Source organism: Oncorhynchus masou, chromosome 21 (assembly GCF_036934945.1).
Source record: "Oncorhynchus masou masou isolate Uvic2021 chromosome 21, UVic_Omas_1.1, whole genome shotgun sequence".
NCBI lineage: Eukaryota > Metazoa > Chordata > Actinopteri > Salmoniformes > Salmonidae > Oncorhynchus > Oncorhynchus masou.
In genome coordinates this window covers 19,589,316-19,606,705 of record NC_088232.1, presented here as the reverse complement: position 1 = coordinate 19,606,705, position 17,390 = coordinate 19,589,316, and the positions used below count along the sequence as shown (strand labels likewise).

General features: G+C 45.2%; 2 protein-coding genes across 2 annotated transcripts in view; both read right to left on the bottom strand.

The window, feature by feature from the left end:
• Positions 1-1,086, bottom strand: part of stard9 (StAR-related lipid transfer (START) domain containing 9) — a 59,935-nt gene extending 58,849 nt beyond the window's left edge. The window contains exon 1 of the mRNA XM_064927735.1: positions 848-1,086. Within this exon, the coding sequence (XP_064783807.1) occupies positions 848-894 (47 nt within the window). The 5' untranslated portion in view covers positions 895-1,086. The remainder of the gene's footprint in view (positions 1-847) is intronic.
• A 250-nt stretch (positions 1,087-1,336) lies between these two features.
• cdan1 (codanin 1) lies at positions 1,337-17,240 on the bottom strand. The gene is made up of 25 exons (XM_064927734.1): positions 17,090-17,240; positions 15,917-16,683; positions 15,523-15,756; positions 15,078-15,274; positions 14,652-14,765; positions 14,388-14,466; positions 14,078-14,198; positions 13,728-13,927; positions 13,475-13,550; positions 13,187-13,392; positions 12,841-12,961; positions 12,545-12,688; positions 12,145-12,311; positions 11,750-11,921; positions 11,597-11,651; positions 10,372-10,508; positions 10,079-10,182; positions 9,271-9,420; positions 9,037-9,100; positions 8,494-8,811; positions 8,126-8,233; positions 4,266-4,329; positions 3,337-3,581; positions 2,560-2,667; positions 1,337-2,377 (listed from the first exon to the last, which is right to left on the bottom strand). The coding sequence occupies exons 1-25, from the start codon at positions 17,165-17,167 to the stop codon at positions 2,258-2,260; spliced, it is 4,149 nt and encodes a 1,382-aa protein (XP_064783806.1). The 5' UTR covers positions 17,168-17,240; the 3' UTR covers positions 1,337-2,257.
• Between the last annotated feature and the right edge of the window lie 150 nt (positions 17,241-17,390).

Genomic DNA, 17,390 nt, shown 5'->3' with positions numbered 1-17,390 from the left:
ATGTTCAGGCAAAGATGTAAAAAAAAAAAGTTTTATAACTAGGCCTGTATTGCTTGGCCAAAGGCAATGACAAAATACAGTTAACTTAAATTTGATTTAACTCTACAACCCCACCCCCTAAGCACCCCAAAGGACCTTTAACTGGACATACTGTTGTAATTTGGGCTAATAGGAGGGTGCTTGTGGGGCACAGTGCTTACTACACTAGTCTAGCTACCCCAATAAAAACATGTTTATGCCGCTGTAAAATAGACACAAAAAAAGTTTTCCCATGAGTGTTTCACCAACAAATGTTGCTTGTTAGATTGTGATATGAGTGATATAACAAACGGGATACGTATTCACTAGAAGGCAGTACACATTCATTTGTTCTAACACGGTAATTACAATATTGTTGTTACTGTGGCATATAGATTACTACTTTAGTAATTGCATAATAATGGAGCCAATAGATTTTTAAAAATGTCAACGTAAATGTTTTTATTCTGACAGTGTAGCCTTGCCCTATACCTGCTGTCAGTGGCCTTTCAAGAAGTAACCTGCAAACTGAGACCGAGGGTGTATGCACAGTATATAAATCATGCACATTTAAGGCATATAGGCGACCTACATCTTATCATCATGACATGAAATACATTGTATCGGAAAGTAGGCAAGAAAGAGATCGAATGAGCTGGGGCTGCCCAATTCCCATGCGTAGTAACACTGACAACACACAACAGCAGAATAAATCACAGCTATTGTCATCTACTCTAAAAATGATCATTCGCATACGAAGCAAAGCAAGTTAGTAGTCCAACTTTATTGACAGTGAACTCAGAAGAGAAGAGAAATAGGCTGAATTTACCTTGCGTTGAGAGGGCGAACTCGAATGGCGACCTTCACGTTTGCCATAGTTCCGCTCTTGGTAAAGGCGACGAGTTATGCTAAAAACACCCCTTACTAATTACATTCACCCGTTAAAACGGGAAAATGTGTATTCACCGTCCGTCAATCAAGACATCGCTCACGAGAAAGAGCCTCTTCGTCCCGACGCTCAACGGACAGTGGGACACAGTGAACGCAACTTCCTGCTGGCCTGGAGTCTGTGTGTTGAGACCGAGTGAGGCAAGGCAGATCAGAGGACGCTTGCCTTGCCATTAGAAAACATGGGGCATATAAGATTTCACAAGTGCATTAAATTCCCTGATGAAAATGTGTTCATGCAAATACAGTAGGCCTACAGTGACAAAGAAATATGACAATAAAAAGGACCCCCCCCCCAAGAATATTTCTTCATTAGTTCAATCAAAAGCATACTTACAGAAACAAAGCCTACTTACAGAAACACTAACCGTTTAGTCCCAAAGAATACATATTTATTATTTTTCAATGTGTGACAGGCAGCATGCGAAAATGTAAAGTTTAAAAGCAGCAGACAATCATGGTACCATTAAGTCCAACGTGAACTAAACATTATTACAAATGCACAGAAAGCATCCATGAACACACAAAATCACGAGTGACGGTTAAAGGCATTGTGTTACACTCTTAAGTGCTTCTGAGGCTAACACAAATACATATTTATCTGTGAACATGTAGAAATGGCACATTCCTTGGCCCAATAACAAATCATCCCCCAGCCAGCCCTTACCGACTATTGCTGAATGCTGACACATACAGTATCTACTATAATCCTTTCAGACCTACATATGTCTAGGGCAGTAGGGGTCGAGTAGGGATTGGTTTCTCATGTTTTTTAGTTGTTGTCCATTTTTGATTTACTAGTGTCTGTCCATCAAGTTAGTTATTATTTTATTGATACTGCACCCCTCGTTCTCAGCCTTCTGGTACACCCTTCCCCCTGGCCTATGGCTCCACCACGAGTCCTGAGCAGCAGGACTTTTTGGTTTCCATTTGCACCTCTAAACAGGACAGTGTCAGCCGGTCCCAACTCGCTCCCTACCCTTTGGCCCTAACCCTTACCCTAACGATGTTTGCGGCTAGGGCTTAGTCTGAACTGACTGTGGCTGGCTGTACAGATGAGTGATGTTCCAGGTGATTGTCTCCTCTGTTCTGTACACAATGGCTGTTCATCTAAACACGGTCTGTGTGTGTGTTTAACATCTCAGGAACCTAGAACGGCACTATGGACTGACTGGCCAGAGTAGTAGAGTTCAGCTACACCTGTCAGTGACATATGTCTTCTAACAGACTGGGCAGTGTTGGCCAACAGAGCATGTGTCTCTCAGAGTCATGTGTTTTTTTGTCGAGATGGTTAGTTGGCTCCCTCTACAGGTTGTGGTGAGACCTGCAACATGTCCATGTGGTTCTGAAGCTCAGGCAGAGGAAGGGATGTGGTGGAAGAGGACTGCTGCTGGATCTTCTCTATGAATTCCTAAATAGTGAAAAGAGAGATAGTTATTCATAAGCAGTCATAGAGTGTATATGTCTTTAACAGTTGTCAGGTTTCGCTTGACTAAATTCTCTTGAACAGTTATCACAATGAGCACCACAGATTTCCTGTTCCGCGCAGTGCGGAGGAGACAGACATGTTTCAAGTTTCAAGCAAACAATCACCGTTGGCCAGGGTAACTGTGACAGCTTCCTCCAATGAGAGACCACTTCTTCCTCTCCCAGAATCCCCCGCTCTACCAGCTGTCTGACCAGGAACAGGAAGTTGTCCCACTGTAGAGATATGACAGAGAGCATGCTGGTTTATCTGGAGGGCATAAAACCTGAGCTTCACATCCTCGCGTCTACAGAATTGTCGATGAAATAAGGTTGACATAATTACATTTAGGATGACATTTACATGTAGGCAATTTAGCAGATGCAATTTTCCAGGGTGACTTACAGTAAGTGCATTCAACAAAGGTAGGTAAAACAACCACATATCAGTCAATGCAAGTAATTTCTTCAATACATACACTACCGGTCAAATGGTCAAGGGTTTTTCTTTATTTTGACTATTTTCTACATTTCTACATTGTGAGGTCAGACTCAAATGAGGTCAATCAGAAGCTTCTAAAGCCATGATATTTTCCAAGCTGTTTAAAGGCACAGTCAACTCGTGTATGTAAACTTCTGACCCACTGGAATTGTGATACAGTGAATTAAAAGTGAAATAATCTGTCTGTAAATAATTGTTGGAAAAATGTATTGTGTCACGCACAAAGTAGATGTCCTAACTGACTTGCCAAAACTATAGTTTGTTAACAAGACATTTGTGGAGTGGTTAAAAATCGAGTTAATGACTCCAACCTCAGTGTATGTAAACATCCGACTTCAACTGTATAAACATAAACATAACATACACCAAGTAGCTATGCACATGTAGGCTATAGTGAGACGTACCTGTGAGTCGCTGGCCATGAGGACAGCACTGAGTGTCATTTCTGTGAAGAGCAGGTGGAGGGGGGCTGATGAACAACAGTCTCTCCCCCACAGGAGGATCAACTGCTCCAGCAGGACTTTGATTGAAAAGCCTACCCTTTGGACTGGTGAGTCTGGTAGTACTGGATCAGGAGACACTGACCTACCAGGAGACACTGTCCTACCACATTCCTCCTGTGGGGACACCATGGGCAGCTCCCCTGAAACTGTGCAGACACACATACACACAAATTCAACGATGATAAACATTAGGTCTCATCTGGCTTCATTCCATAATGTACATGCTGTAGCCAACCCTTGTCCTACAGGACATGCATTGAGGGCATGATAACAATGGAGGTCTTGGCAACAGGCAAATTAATGTACACAGTGTACAAAACATTAGGAACACCTTACTAATATTGAGTTGCACCCCCCTTTTTCCCTCAGAACAGCCCGAATTTGTCGGGACATGGTGTCAAAAGCGTTCCACAGGGATGCTGGCCCATGTTGACTTCAATGCTTCCCACAGTTGTGTCCAGTTGGCTGGATGTGGTGGACCGTTCTTGATACACACAGGAAACTGTCGAGCGTAAAAAACCCAACAGAGCTGCAGTTCTTGACGCACTCAAAACGGTGGGCCTGGCACCTACGACCATACCCCATTCAAAAGGCACTTAAATATTTTGTCTTGCCCGTTCACCCGCTGAATGACACACACAATCCATGTCTCGAGGCTTTAAAATCTGTCTCCTCCCCTTCAATCTACACTGATTAAAGTGACATCAATAAGGGATAATAGCTTTCACCTCCTCCTCATGGAAAGAGCAGGTGGTCCTAATGTTTCATACAGTCAGTGCATCTCCCCCCGACCTGGTTTCTAGCCGTAGTCCCAGCTCTCGTCATCTTACCTAGTTTACAGGCTAGTAGGACGGTGCAACGTATCAGCATCTGTTCAGGCATTGGGAATGAGAACTGTGAAGTAATAGGTAGGAGGGAGAGGGGAGAGAATAAATACAAATCAAAAACAAACTTGTAGTATACATGTCTAGGTCTGTGGCCGTCATGACATTCCGCCAGCCGGTAACTGTCATGCAAATGACAGCCGTTCTCACGTTTATTTGACCATTATTTAACAAACACGTTTAGCATCTCCAAGCCGGCACGCATGCAAACCGCTGATGGCCACAGTTGAAACATCTACAGTGCATTTGGAAAGTATTCACACCCCACATTGTTAACTTACAGCCTTATTCTAAAATGGATTAAATACATTTTTCCCCTCATCAATCTACACAAAATACCCCATAATGACAAAGAGAAAACAGGATTAGATTTCTGGCAAATGTACTAAAAATAAAAAAACAGAAATACCTTATTTAAATAAGTATTCAGACCCTTTACTATGAGACTCAAAATTGAGCTCAGGTGCAGCCTGTTTCCATTGATCATCCTTGAGATGTTTCTACAACTTGATGAGTCCACCTGTGGTAAATTCAATTGATTGGACATGATTTGGAAAGGCACACACCTGGTTTTTGCTCTGACATGCACTGTCAACTGTGGGACCTTATATATATATATATATATAAGGTCCCACAGTTGACAGTGCATGTCAGAGCAAAAACCAAGTCATGAGGTTGAAGGAATTGTACGTAGAGCTTCGAGGATTGTGTTGGGGCACAGATGTAGGGATGGGTATCAAAAAATGACTGCGGCATTGAAGGTCCCCAAGATCACAGTGGCTTCCATTATTCTTAAACTGAAGAAGTTTGGAACTACCGCCCGGCCAAACTGAGCAATCGGGGAAGAAGGGCCTTGGTCAGGGAGGTGACCAAGAACCCAATGGTCACTCTTGGTCCAGTACTACTCTCCCATCTCCTCTGTGGAGATGGGAGAACCTTTCAGACGGACAACCATCTCTGCAGCACTCCACCAATCAGGCCTTTATGCAGAAGCCACTCCTCAGTAAAAAGCCACGACAGCCCGCTTGGAGTTTGCTAAGAGGCACCTAAAGAACTCTCAGACCATGAGAAACAAGATTCTCTGGTCTGATTGAACTCCTTGGCCTGAATGCCAAGAGTCACGTCTGGAGGAAACCTGGCCCCATCTCTACAGTAAAGCATGGTGGTGGCAGAATCATGCTGTGGGGATGTTTCTCAGCAGCAGGGACTGGGAGACTAGTCAGGATTAAGGGAAAGATGAAAGGAGCAAAGTATAGCGAGATCCATGATGAAAACCTGCTCCCGAGCGCTCGGCACCTCAGCCTGGGGAAAATGTTCACCTTCCAACAGGACAACAACCCGTTAGCACACAGCCAAGACAATGCAGGAGTGGCTTCGGGACAAATCTGTGAATGTCCTTGAGTGGCCCTGCCAGAGCCCGGACTTGAACCCGATCGAACATCTCTGGAGAAACCTGAAAAAAGATGTGGAACGACGTTCCCCATCCAACCTGACAGAGCTTGAGAGGATCTGCAGAGAAGAATGGAAGAAACTCCCCAAATACAGGTGTGCCAAGCTTGTAGCGTCATAACCAAGAAGACTTGATGCTGTAATCGCTGCCAAAGGTGCTTCAACAAAGTACTGAGTAAAAGGTCTGAACACTTAAGTAAAAGTGATATCATTTTATTTTTAATACATTTGAAAACTTTTCTTAAAACCCGTTTCTGCTTTGTCATTATGGGGTATTGTGTGTAGATTGATGAGGGGGGAAAAACAAACACTTGAATACATTAGAATAAGACTAACATAAAATGTAAAAAAAGTGAAGGAGTGAATACTTTTTGAATGCACCGCATTTATTTTAGGGTTAGGCAGGTCTAAAAAACAACATTAAAATGTATTTCATAAGAACAAAATAGTGTATTCTGAGTCGGCCTAATGCACATTATCTGGCCATGCCAATGGCACCCTCGACCTGTAGGTAGTCTGTTAAGATATGCTTATAAACATTATTTACCTTTTCCCCCCCATTCCCGAGCGAGCGTGCACTGCGCATATGTAGCGCTATGTTGAGAGTAAAAGTGATCATTTGAAACAGGTCCTATACACTAGATTTAGAGTTACTTGGCAACTTTAGTTGTGAATGACACAAACCTTAGAAAAGATATATGAGCTGCATGATGCGATTATAGGGTATTGATGATATGGGAAAGTTGCAACAAAAAAAGAAGAAGCAGGTGCTCTGTTCCTTGCCTCAGGCTGAACATGCTGTTCTCTCATCAAGTGATCATATTTTCACTATTCTAAATGTAATATTGTCTTAACTATCATGTAAAAGTAGTTCTAATTTAGAATGGGCCATATATCAACATGGGCAGAAACAGCGGCATGGGAAAAAAGACATGTCATCCATTTGCACTCGAATAGTGAATGGAGGTTGTGGTTTCTTGCGGTTCCTTTTATGCTGGGTAGGCTACTCCGGTTTTACAGTAGAGCAATGTGCATAATATTAGCAGCTGAGAAATAAATATATTAGTACTAGAAAGCTGGGATCCTCCTCTTTCTAGTGGCAACCATTAGAACTCTGCTTTCACACAGGATTGCATGTAGAAATGTCTGGGCTCATAAGAACACTTATTTCACTTCACGCGTCAACCCGTTTGAGGAGCAGCCTTTCGCTGCGCGACAGCTGATATTCCAACTAAACTCTATATGCCATGGGCTCTCTATCCCAGTTCCTGCAGCTACCCTGTGCTTCATTTGGGAAAGCAAGCGAAATCTGTTCACGAACATCGATAGTAACATGTTTAACCAACGAAACACATTTCATTAAACTGTTGACAGCCCCTGTCTCCGCGTCCTCGAGAAAGTATTGAAGGAGAGAGAAGAGACGGAAACGCATGGTGGTGAGATATTAATTATGATAATATATTTTTTAAAGACCCTATTAGTAGGCTATTCAAGATCAAATACAAATTCACTATAATTGTAGGCTAACTATACTCGGTAAGTGAATGAACCAACTGCATCACCTAGGCCTATACGTTCTCTCCCAGACTCATAGATAGAACATTTGGAGCGTATCATAAGGTAACCATGCCATCTAGTATGGAGAAGCCTATAGGCTAGACAATTGTTTACCAAAGACATCTTAAATCTGTTGTATTTTTTAAAATGTTTTTCTGCCGTGCGTAATTTGCGGAAGGCTATATAGGCCTACTGTATAACGTCATTTTAATTCAGGCTTTATACAGGCCTATGCATAAGCTTTAATATGCCAATGGGTGTTCTTCATGAGATGCCTTAAATGCTTTGCATTAATCATCACCGTAGAAAGCTCTGTCCATTTAGTTGTGTTTGGCTTTGAAACAACATCCACAACGACCACGTTTTCCACTCAGCTACCACTTGTTGTTGAACTTCTTTCTTCAGAGTGATCGATCACAGTGAGGTCAAACACTGTAGACTAACAGTGAGTTTCAAAAGCATGACACTGTTTTGATGAGATTTTCAATTGTATTTGCATTGATGTCAGAGTGGGTTCGAGGGACAACCGAGACCTGAGTACCAGGCCATTAGTGACCCGATGATCGTTAGAGATTTGGGTACTGCCAACGCATCAGTGCCATTCATGTCAAAGGGCACAGATTACCATGACTCAAACGGTCACGTGGAATTTTGACTGCGGTCATGACTGCAGGTGTGGATGTAATACTGTCACCGCAACGGCCCTATGCAGGACCTCTATCTGAACCATAAACCCATGTTCATTGCGGGAGTATAAAGCATGTGTTAATCAGGACCGAGGTGACAAAAGCCTGCGGTACCTTTTTGCAGCTCAGTGTCTCTCCTACTTTGCCCAGTAGAGCGTTCAGCTGAAGACAAGTCAACGCCTCCTTTTCAGACCTCGGGCCTACTGCAATACTCAACACCTCCTGTAGGGGGCACAATCATCCTCTTTTATATTATCATCAATAAGACTGATTCACCAGAGCTGAACCTCACATAAATATACCATTATTCTGATCGATTTTATGCTATCTATCAAAGTCAAATCAAATTCGATTGGTCACATACACATATTTAGTAAATGTTTTTGCGGATGTAGCGGAACGCTTGTGTTCCTAGCTCCAAACTAGTGTCTATAATAAGGATAGCATTACATCCTGGTATTCTTCATTCATTAGAACATTACCTTAATCTCTACCAGGACATCAGATGGTAGTGGTGCACTGTGGGGGCAGCCTGGAGGGCAGGACGTCACAGCCTCCTCCTTGCCCATGTCCCGTTTTGGGGTACGTGACTGCTCCTGGGAGACTGCTGCAGCTCCAGCTTTAGCTACAAGACCAGAACCTTCCACACCACTAGCCTCTGGGCTGGGAAGAGACTTCATCACACGGTCAAACTTTGTTTTCCACTCTCGCTTGACCAGGGCTGTGATGTTGGAGGAGAGCCAGCTATAGGCCTTCTCAGTGGCCAGGCGCTTGGTGATGTTCTCAGACGTAGTGAGAACCTGGCGGGAGAGACAACGCATGTTAGCATCGTCAGCAAGGACTGATTTAGCCATAGCTATTTTATTCAGAAAGAAAATGTACCACGAGTGTGACACGCGGTTGTCTCACCTAGCTATCTTTAGACCGATGCACTAACTGTATGTAGCTCTAGATAAGAGCGTCTGCTAAATGACTGGCATGTCAATGTAGACAAGAGTTAAAAGAGCAACGCTGAATAGACTTACAGCGGGAGACGTCTCGTCAGGAAGAAGAACCCGGATGGCTTCTGGACCCTTCTCACTGCAAAACCTGAACGCACAAGAGTCTGTAGTCAAAGCCCCATACAAATTAGAGTCACATCCCATACAGAGCTGGGTTTAAAAATAGTACCATAGGCAGGACTTGCACTTTAGGGACCATTTCATTGGCAAGCTCCATGAATCAAGTTTATAACCACACATAGACGAAACCATGTGTACCTGGTAGCTCTCTCCAGAGCCTCCTGGCCCCCGTCACAGAGCTGAGCACAGATGGAGTCGTTGAGTATCAGAGGGTTGGCCCCTGGTGACGTCAGCCCCTCCCTCAGCAACCTCTCTCCACCACGGACCAGCTCACACACCAGCGTGACCCTGCAAAACAGTCACATGAGGATACTACACGTATCAACACAGACACCTACAAACAGTGGATACATACGATCACTATATTATATACGAGTGTACAAAACATTAGGAACACCTCTTTCAATGACATAGGCCGACCAAGTGAAAGCTTTGATCCTGTATTGATGACACCTGTTAAATCCACTTCAAACAATCTGGATAAAGGGGAGGAGGCGGGTTAAAGAAGGATTTTTAGGTCTTCAGACATGGATTCTGTTTGTGTCATTCAGAGGGTGAAAGAGCAAGACAAAATATTTAAGTGCCTTTGAACGGGGTATGGTCGTAGGTGCCAGGCACACCGGTTTGGGTGGGTCAAGAACTGCAACGCTGCTGGGTTTTTCACGCTCAACAGTTTCCCGTGGGTCTTAAGAATGGTCCACCACCCAAAGGACATCCAGCCAACTGGACACAACTGTGGGAATCATTAGAGTCAACATGGGCCAGCATCCATGTGGAACAGTTGACACATTGTAGAGTCCATGCCCTGGCAAACTGAGGCTGTTCTGAGGGCAAAAGGGGGTGCAACTCAATATTAGAAAGGTGTTCCTAATGTTTTGTACACAGTACACACACACACACACACACACACACACACACACACACACACACACACGACAGTACCCACTTCATATGCTTGACACAGTTGGATCCCACCCTCTCAGCTACAAACTCCACCGTTCGTCTGAGAGATGGAGGCTGGTTATGGAAGAAGGCTTGCTCCAAATCCACCTTTACAGACAAAGGTGACAACACAGACAAATCAACATGCTTCTAGAGACACTTTTCTTCCTATTTAGTATGCTATGCTGGGAAGAGGAGAGACGGTCAGAAAGATAGTAGAAGAGTATCACATAAGGCAGTACGTCGGATTGGAACCCGGGGCACTAACCACTAGGCCAGCTACTCCTAGAACCGTACCTGTCGTTTTTGCTGTGACCTGGTGGTGGTGGGGGTACCTCTCAGCTCAGCAGAGGTAGGGGTGATCTTACGGATGAGGCCTCCACCCCTGGCAGAGCTACCGGCCACAAAGGCAGCGAGGAGCTTACGGAACTCACCTGAAAACAGGAGATAGAACAGATAATCAAACAGCTACAATTGTGAGAACACCATTCGGGGCCCCTGCAGAAGACTTTGTACACGTAGAAATAGAATAACTATTGTCTATTGCCAGAGTTGGGGAGGAACGGATTAGATGTAAGGGATTACAAAAACAACGGTAACTGTAATCCGTTACCAGCAAAAATATTGTAATCAGATACTTTTGAAAAACTTAGACGATTACTTTTAAATTCAGAACGGATGTTTGCGAGAGAGAGAAAAAAAAAGACACTTCTGTTGTTTTCTCAATGACATTCAAATCAGCATTGAAAAAAGGCGCACGCTTAAGTTTGTTCCACCTGAGCGACTCGGCTACAGTCCAAGCTGTGTCTTCCAATGGTGCGACTGCTGTCGGCATCCCAAGATTATCCAACTTGAATAAAGGCTTGGAGGTACGGATGACAGCAGGGGTGTAGTCTACGGCGATACGGATATCACTTATTATTGACATCTACATAGCGCATTGATGTGAATCACACAGCTCCTCTCTGATTTAGCTATTTGCGCCTTACGGATTGTGGATGGCTGTTCACAAATCTAAATGTGTATTTCAAGAAGTTTAAGCTGCCTATCAATCGTTCTTCTTGAAACCAGTGGACAGCCAGTGAAAAATGCACTCTTGCAACAACTGCATAGCTCGGATCCAAGCCTATGGAATAAACGTGGGGCTTTTATTGCTCAATCTAATTCATGCTGATAAAAAAAATCCATAGGCCTAATGGACACATGCTCAAACTCTCAAACTTATTAAAGGGCAATCTGTAGTTGCTACATACATTTTTGGACTTATAAATTATATCAATGTACAGATATAATGCTATGCAAAAATTAACATGGATTTATCCTGCAATAGATGTCGTTCAATTGGTAACATACATTTTTGTCTTAAAATGCCTCTCAAGGGCAAAGTAATCTAAAAGTAACTGCATGTAATCAGTTTTGGTAATCCAAAAGTTGCATTACTGATTACAATTTTGGACGTGTAACTAGCAACTAACAGATTACATTACTATAAATTACTCTTGATTTCTATGGATGTACCCACACAGGAAAGGACAGCAGGTGTAGAGGAGCTGTTGGTCCACCAGGGGGAGACAGTCCTAAAATAAACAAAAAAACAAGTTCATCAAAACTCATGAAAAGACCGTGGCATTTCGCCTTCAAATGTAATTGAGAAGAACCATTCCAGTTTACTCACAAGTCCCTGGACGTTGGTCTGGCTCTCCTCTAGCTCGACAGCTACAGCGAAATCAGTAGTGAAGAAAAGCTCCTCCGGGATCACTGGGATCTGGAACAGCCAGCCTAGAACAGCCACCATGAGAAGCTGATTCAGGTAACACACCTCTCCTTCTCTGGACAGCACCAGCCGCCTAAGAGACACACACACACTGGGTCAGGACTTCAGATCACGAGACGGGGAAGCAGAGTGGAAAGGGAGAAATAGAAGAAGAAGGAGAGATGGGTAGAAAGAGAAAGGGAGAAATGAAGGAAGAAACTGGAGACAAGAAGAAGGTAGAAGGAGAGTGGAGAACACATGCAAGAGAGAGAGTGAAAGCACTAAAAAAGGAGAATGATAGAGAAAGTACCACACACCTGTATAGGCTGAGCAGCAGTCCCAGAACGGTCCTGTAGCAGAGGAGGAAGGGACCGGTGAAGTCCAACATGGAGAGGAACTCCACCAGCCAGGGCACAGTCAGGATGGTCCGTCTCCTACGAACACAGCTACGCAGGACCGCACACACATCCAGCACAGACATACTCTGAGAATGGAGGGAAGGAAAAAGCACAGAGGAGGGAAGCCACAATCTGGTAAGAAACTAGTACTTTACTGACTTGTAATAAAATTGTTATCTTCTGCGGATGAATGAAAAAAAATATGCCTCTTCCAACCAGGGTGAGGGTCAGTGACATTTCAATTCAGTCAATTCTGGTTTGAAGTCTACTTCCTGAATTGCTTCCACCGACTACTATTCCAAGTCTGGTGCCACAGTACCTTGCTGCGGAGGTTGGCAGCAGCCTCCTGTATCTCCCTGGAGGGCCTCTCAGAGGTCTGGTATGGCAGGAAGGAGATATAACCCAGGAACTTAGCTAGGAGACGAGCCAACAGCAGGACAGAGGAGAAACGCTGCTTCTCATCCTGAGAGAGAGATGAGGTGGCACAGAGAAAGGGCGAGAGAGAGGAGATATGGGAAAGGGGGTATTAAAACAAGAAAATATATTCTCCACCAAGCCCCATTCTGATTGAGGTGAGAGATCTTGCACCAGGTCTACAGAGTAATCAGTGCTGACTTGTTGTTCCATGTCTCCCTCTCCCTCGGTACTGGAGACCACAGGAGCCAGGACGGACACCTCGTCAAGCTGGAGGAGTTGCTGACACAGACTGTCCTTCAGGTGCTGGTTCAGCTGGCAGCTAGGACAGAGAGGTATGGTTACGGGTAGACGTTCACCCAAATGACAAATCAGGATACTTACGCATCTGTATAGATCTGGGAACAATCAGTCCGTATAAGATCGCTGCAAAATGCACAAGTAGTGTTGCACACTGCGGGAATCCGATCAATATGATTTGACAATCTGGTAATCTGCAAAATGCGACTGCATTGTATCCAAGCTGGAACATCACTGTCAATCTCACCAGCTTGCGGTCTTTAAGAAGTCCCTGAAGAACTCCTGGTGTCCCGGGAAGGCTGGTGGAGGACAGGGTCCCAGAATGCCTTGGGGCTGGATCAGACGCTCCTCCAGACGCTTTAGACGCCCCAGGCTGTCTGCTCCCAGCATGCCTAGCAGGTCCGCGTCGGGGGTGTCGCCCGGCGAGCCCAGAGCACGGGGACCTTTGCACATCTAGAGGGAGAGAGGGGTGTTAGCGAGAGAGAGAGCGCGAGTGTGTGTGTGTGTGTGTAATTGCACCATCCCAATTCCATACCTGCACCAACTGCTTGAGGAAGAGTCTGGCGAAATGGGAGTGGTTTCCAGTGGAGTTCAGTTGACTCACCATTCCTCTGAAAGGAGGAAGCACAACAGCACCACCATTATAACATGACCAATAACAAGGCCTACTCCTATAAGAAAAGACATCACATTTTGCTGGAACCAGAGCCTTTTTATAGTCCAGGAATAGGCTTAAACTCATTCTGTGAAACTGGCCATTAGTTTGCTACCACTAGTATTGGTCTTACCTGACCCTATTGCCTAGTTCAGCTTCAAACTCCCATCTAGGTTCCTTGTGGAAGTCTTCCCACTCTCGCAGCACCTCGTAGAAAATATCCCTCTGCTTCTTGAAGGTGTGGAAGGCCTTGTCACTGCTGAAGTTGGAGCGGTTGTCAGTGGCAGGCTGGAACGGGACAGAGTGGATGAAGGTGTCCACAGAGGGCGAGACCTGGAAGGGAAGAGAGAGAGGGCTGGGCTCAATTACATTTCAATTCATTGCTTTGCGATTAGGAAAATGTGAATTGCTGTTTACTTCGGAGTTGACTGAAGAGAACGAAACATGAGTGTATTAGTGCTCTTGTCATGTTGGGCTATGTACCTTGGCTGTGCTGAGGTCCTGGGCCAGAGTCAGTCTGTTCCTCAGGGACGGAGAGAAGCAGGTCACCCTCTCGTTCTCAGCCAAGAGACGCAGGGTGTCTTTGTCCAGGTGAGACACCAACCTGACACAGACAAAGATTGTTTTAACCTTTATTTCGCCAGGTTGTCACATTGACGTCAAATGACCTCTTTTACAAGGGAGACCTAGCCAAGAGTGCAGGTCCGGTACAAACACATATGGAGCCAGACTATCATAGGATTCCAATCTTAAATGTTCAGTATAATATCCCCAGAAAGAAGGAAGAACTCACTCAAACTGATTCTCCAGCACCCTGACAGAGAAGTAGACACAGTTGTGCACCTTGCTGAGGTAGCCTCTTTCCAGGACGTCTGTGTAGCTCAAACACAAAAGGTTTTAAGCAAAATCATATTGTCATCAATAAGACATTAATTAACCCATACATTTAAATAAATACATTTGAAAGAAAGAATAAAAGAAAGAATATTACATATATATATTACAAAACTCCATCCATACTGATTACTGGTCATGTTAAAGAATCTCCACCTCTCACCTAACGTCCCCATACTTAGATCCTTGTCCTCTTCCTCTGTGACGGCTGGTGTTCTAGATGTCAGAAGCTGCAGCACAAAGAACAGTTCCAGGAACACGTTGGGAACTAGGTTCTCTGTCAGAAAGAGATAGACCAAACACAACATTAGAATCTTCACCAGAATTAATGTTATTACACAACAGTAATTTAAAAAAAATATATTTTTTGTAAATCGCACTAAATGCACATTACTTCAACTAAAGTACTTAAAATATTTCCAAAAGAACACATTTTGATTTATAGCTAGCCAACCATAGCCTGGTCACAGATCTGTTGTGCCAACTTCTATAATCAATGCAGACAGCAAAAAGATATCTGGGACCATCACAAGGACCAGGTTAACCCCCCTCTAGCATGAAACACTGTCTCCCCCTACAGGTCATGTACCAGAGATGCAGGTGCAGTAGAGGTCAGCCAGAAGGTCCAGTTCAGAGGTCAAGGTGACTTTAGAGGGGTCAGGACATGACCCCTGGGTGACAGGGGTCATTTTGGAGCCCGATACTGGCCGGAGCCCTGATTTGGTAGGGGTACTGGGGTCCAAAGAGGTGGGTAGAGGGGAGCCCACCTGCTGGGCTCGTTTACACCTACAAAAAACAAGTAACAGATTGAAAATGCCCCCAAACAACAAATGAGATAATTGAGATTGACAGAGGTAGAAAAAGGACTGGCTTCATGATCCCAAATAAGACTACTCCTGGATTTAAAAAAAACTTTCAATTGAGATTTTCCACTAAAAAAATGTTTTGTACAGGATTTGGCTGACTCTGTGTTTGGGAAATCAGTCATAGAAGGTGTGTGTTATAATGGTCACTCGCATTCTTAACCCACTTACTTCACTCTCTTTAGCAGTTCTCTCTCCTCCTGCAGACTGAGGAGAGAGTGGGATACGTTCAGGGCCCCAGTGATGCTCCCTTCGATGGCCCCAGTGACTGCCTCTGGGACTGGGGGTGGGCTGGAGGGCCTGGTGCTGAACGGGGTGGAAGTGAAACAGGTCTTCGGTCTGGAGTGAGGCCGCTCTGCACTGACTGGGGTTGGGTTGATCCTCCGAGATGGTTTTGTCTGCAGTCTAGTGGAAAAAAAGTGGGGAGGACAGAACAGTATGATAAAAATAACATTGTTGTTCATTGTTTTGGTTGAAGATATTTTTGATGGATCTCTTAATTCATAGGTGAGAACGTTTCATTCAGTGTTCTTAAATTCAATTCAAGGCATAGAACAGAACTCACGCTGGTGATGCATGCGACATCCCCATAGGTGGGAAGTCTTCCAGATTGGTTAAGTTGAGCTGGACATGCGTTGTCACCTGAGCCATTGGAGGTGACACAGCTGGGTCACCCATTTTATTAGGCCCTCCTCCCCTTCCCTTCCTCCCACCACCCTCAGATCTTCCTGGCCCCACCTCCTCAGTCTGGAACACACCACGCCCCCCACCCTGCCTTCCTTGCCCTCCCATCCCGGCACTCCTCCTGCGGCCACGCGGCTGCTGCTGGACCCCCAAGCTGAGGCTGTGGTGGTGCTGGAGCTCTGGAGGTGACGGCATGAAATCCCCCAAACTGGCTCTCTGGGTGGAGCGGCGCTCTGAGGGAGTGTGCCTGGAGGTGGAGGCTGGAGCAGGGCTCCTGGCTGAGCTGAAGGAAGGACTACTGAGGGCACTGATCCCACCCAGGCAGTGGGAGCCAGATGGGGGTTGGGTAGTATCCCACTCAGCCCCAGGAGACAGGGAGGGAGTGGAGGAGAATAACTGTACACGGCTGGCACTACGAGGACCGGTTCCAGGTCCGGTAGATCTGCAGCCCTCCCTATGCTCACTGGAGAAGCCTGGCCCCTGCTGAGAGGGCTGGGAGACCCTGGGGTGGCTGGGGGTCTTGGCGGGTGTGGCAGGGCCATGGGTGAGGGTGGAGCAGCTCTGCTCTCGCAGGAAGTTCAACAGGAAAGGAACAAACTCCTGTCTTTCGATCTTCAGTGGCTTACACCATGCCAAGCTGTCACTGTCCTGTTGTGACAATAACAGTAGGAAGAATGTATGAGAACATCTCAAGAATATCTAGCTACATAACGTTAACTAGCTAACGTTAGCTAGTTATCTTGAAGTAGTCATCATTAGCTAGCTAGCAATACTTTCCTAAAGAACTAGTTACGTTAGTTGATGACATGATTTACATCATTCTGAAGATGATGCGAGTTGTCAGTTGACTATCTGGTAAGCTATTGATTTCATAACAGTTAGCTAGCAAACTGGCTAGCTAGCCTAGTTGCCATATTGAAAACAGCAGGTGAGCGAGCAGTGGAAAAAGTTTTGTTTACATCCGTTCCACGATGACATTTCCCAGCGCACGCAAAACTATTGAAACCAAACCCCACGAAATCCACTTAATCTCCGGTTTGCAATTGTCACTTACCCCGTCGTGTTTTAGCCATTCTACGGCCTTGATAGCGTCCACTTCCTTCTGCAGCAGCGATTCCAAAAGAGCCGCCATTCTGGTCTGAGCAGGCGCCGTCTGGCACTCTGCCTGCTGCTTGGAGTTGGGGGCGGACCAGAATGGGAGCAGGCGCGCGAATGTCGCTACTGCATTGCCCTGGAGCGCGCTCCAGAAACAGGACAGCATGTCTACTTCCGTCCAGATCATTTCCTGCGACTGACAAATCAACGTTTAAGTGCAAACAGCACTCAAACCGGAACCGATTCCAATATTACGTGAA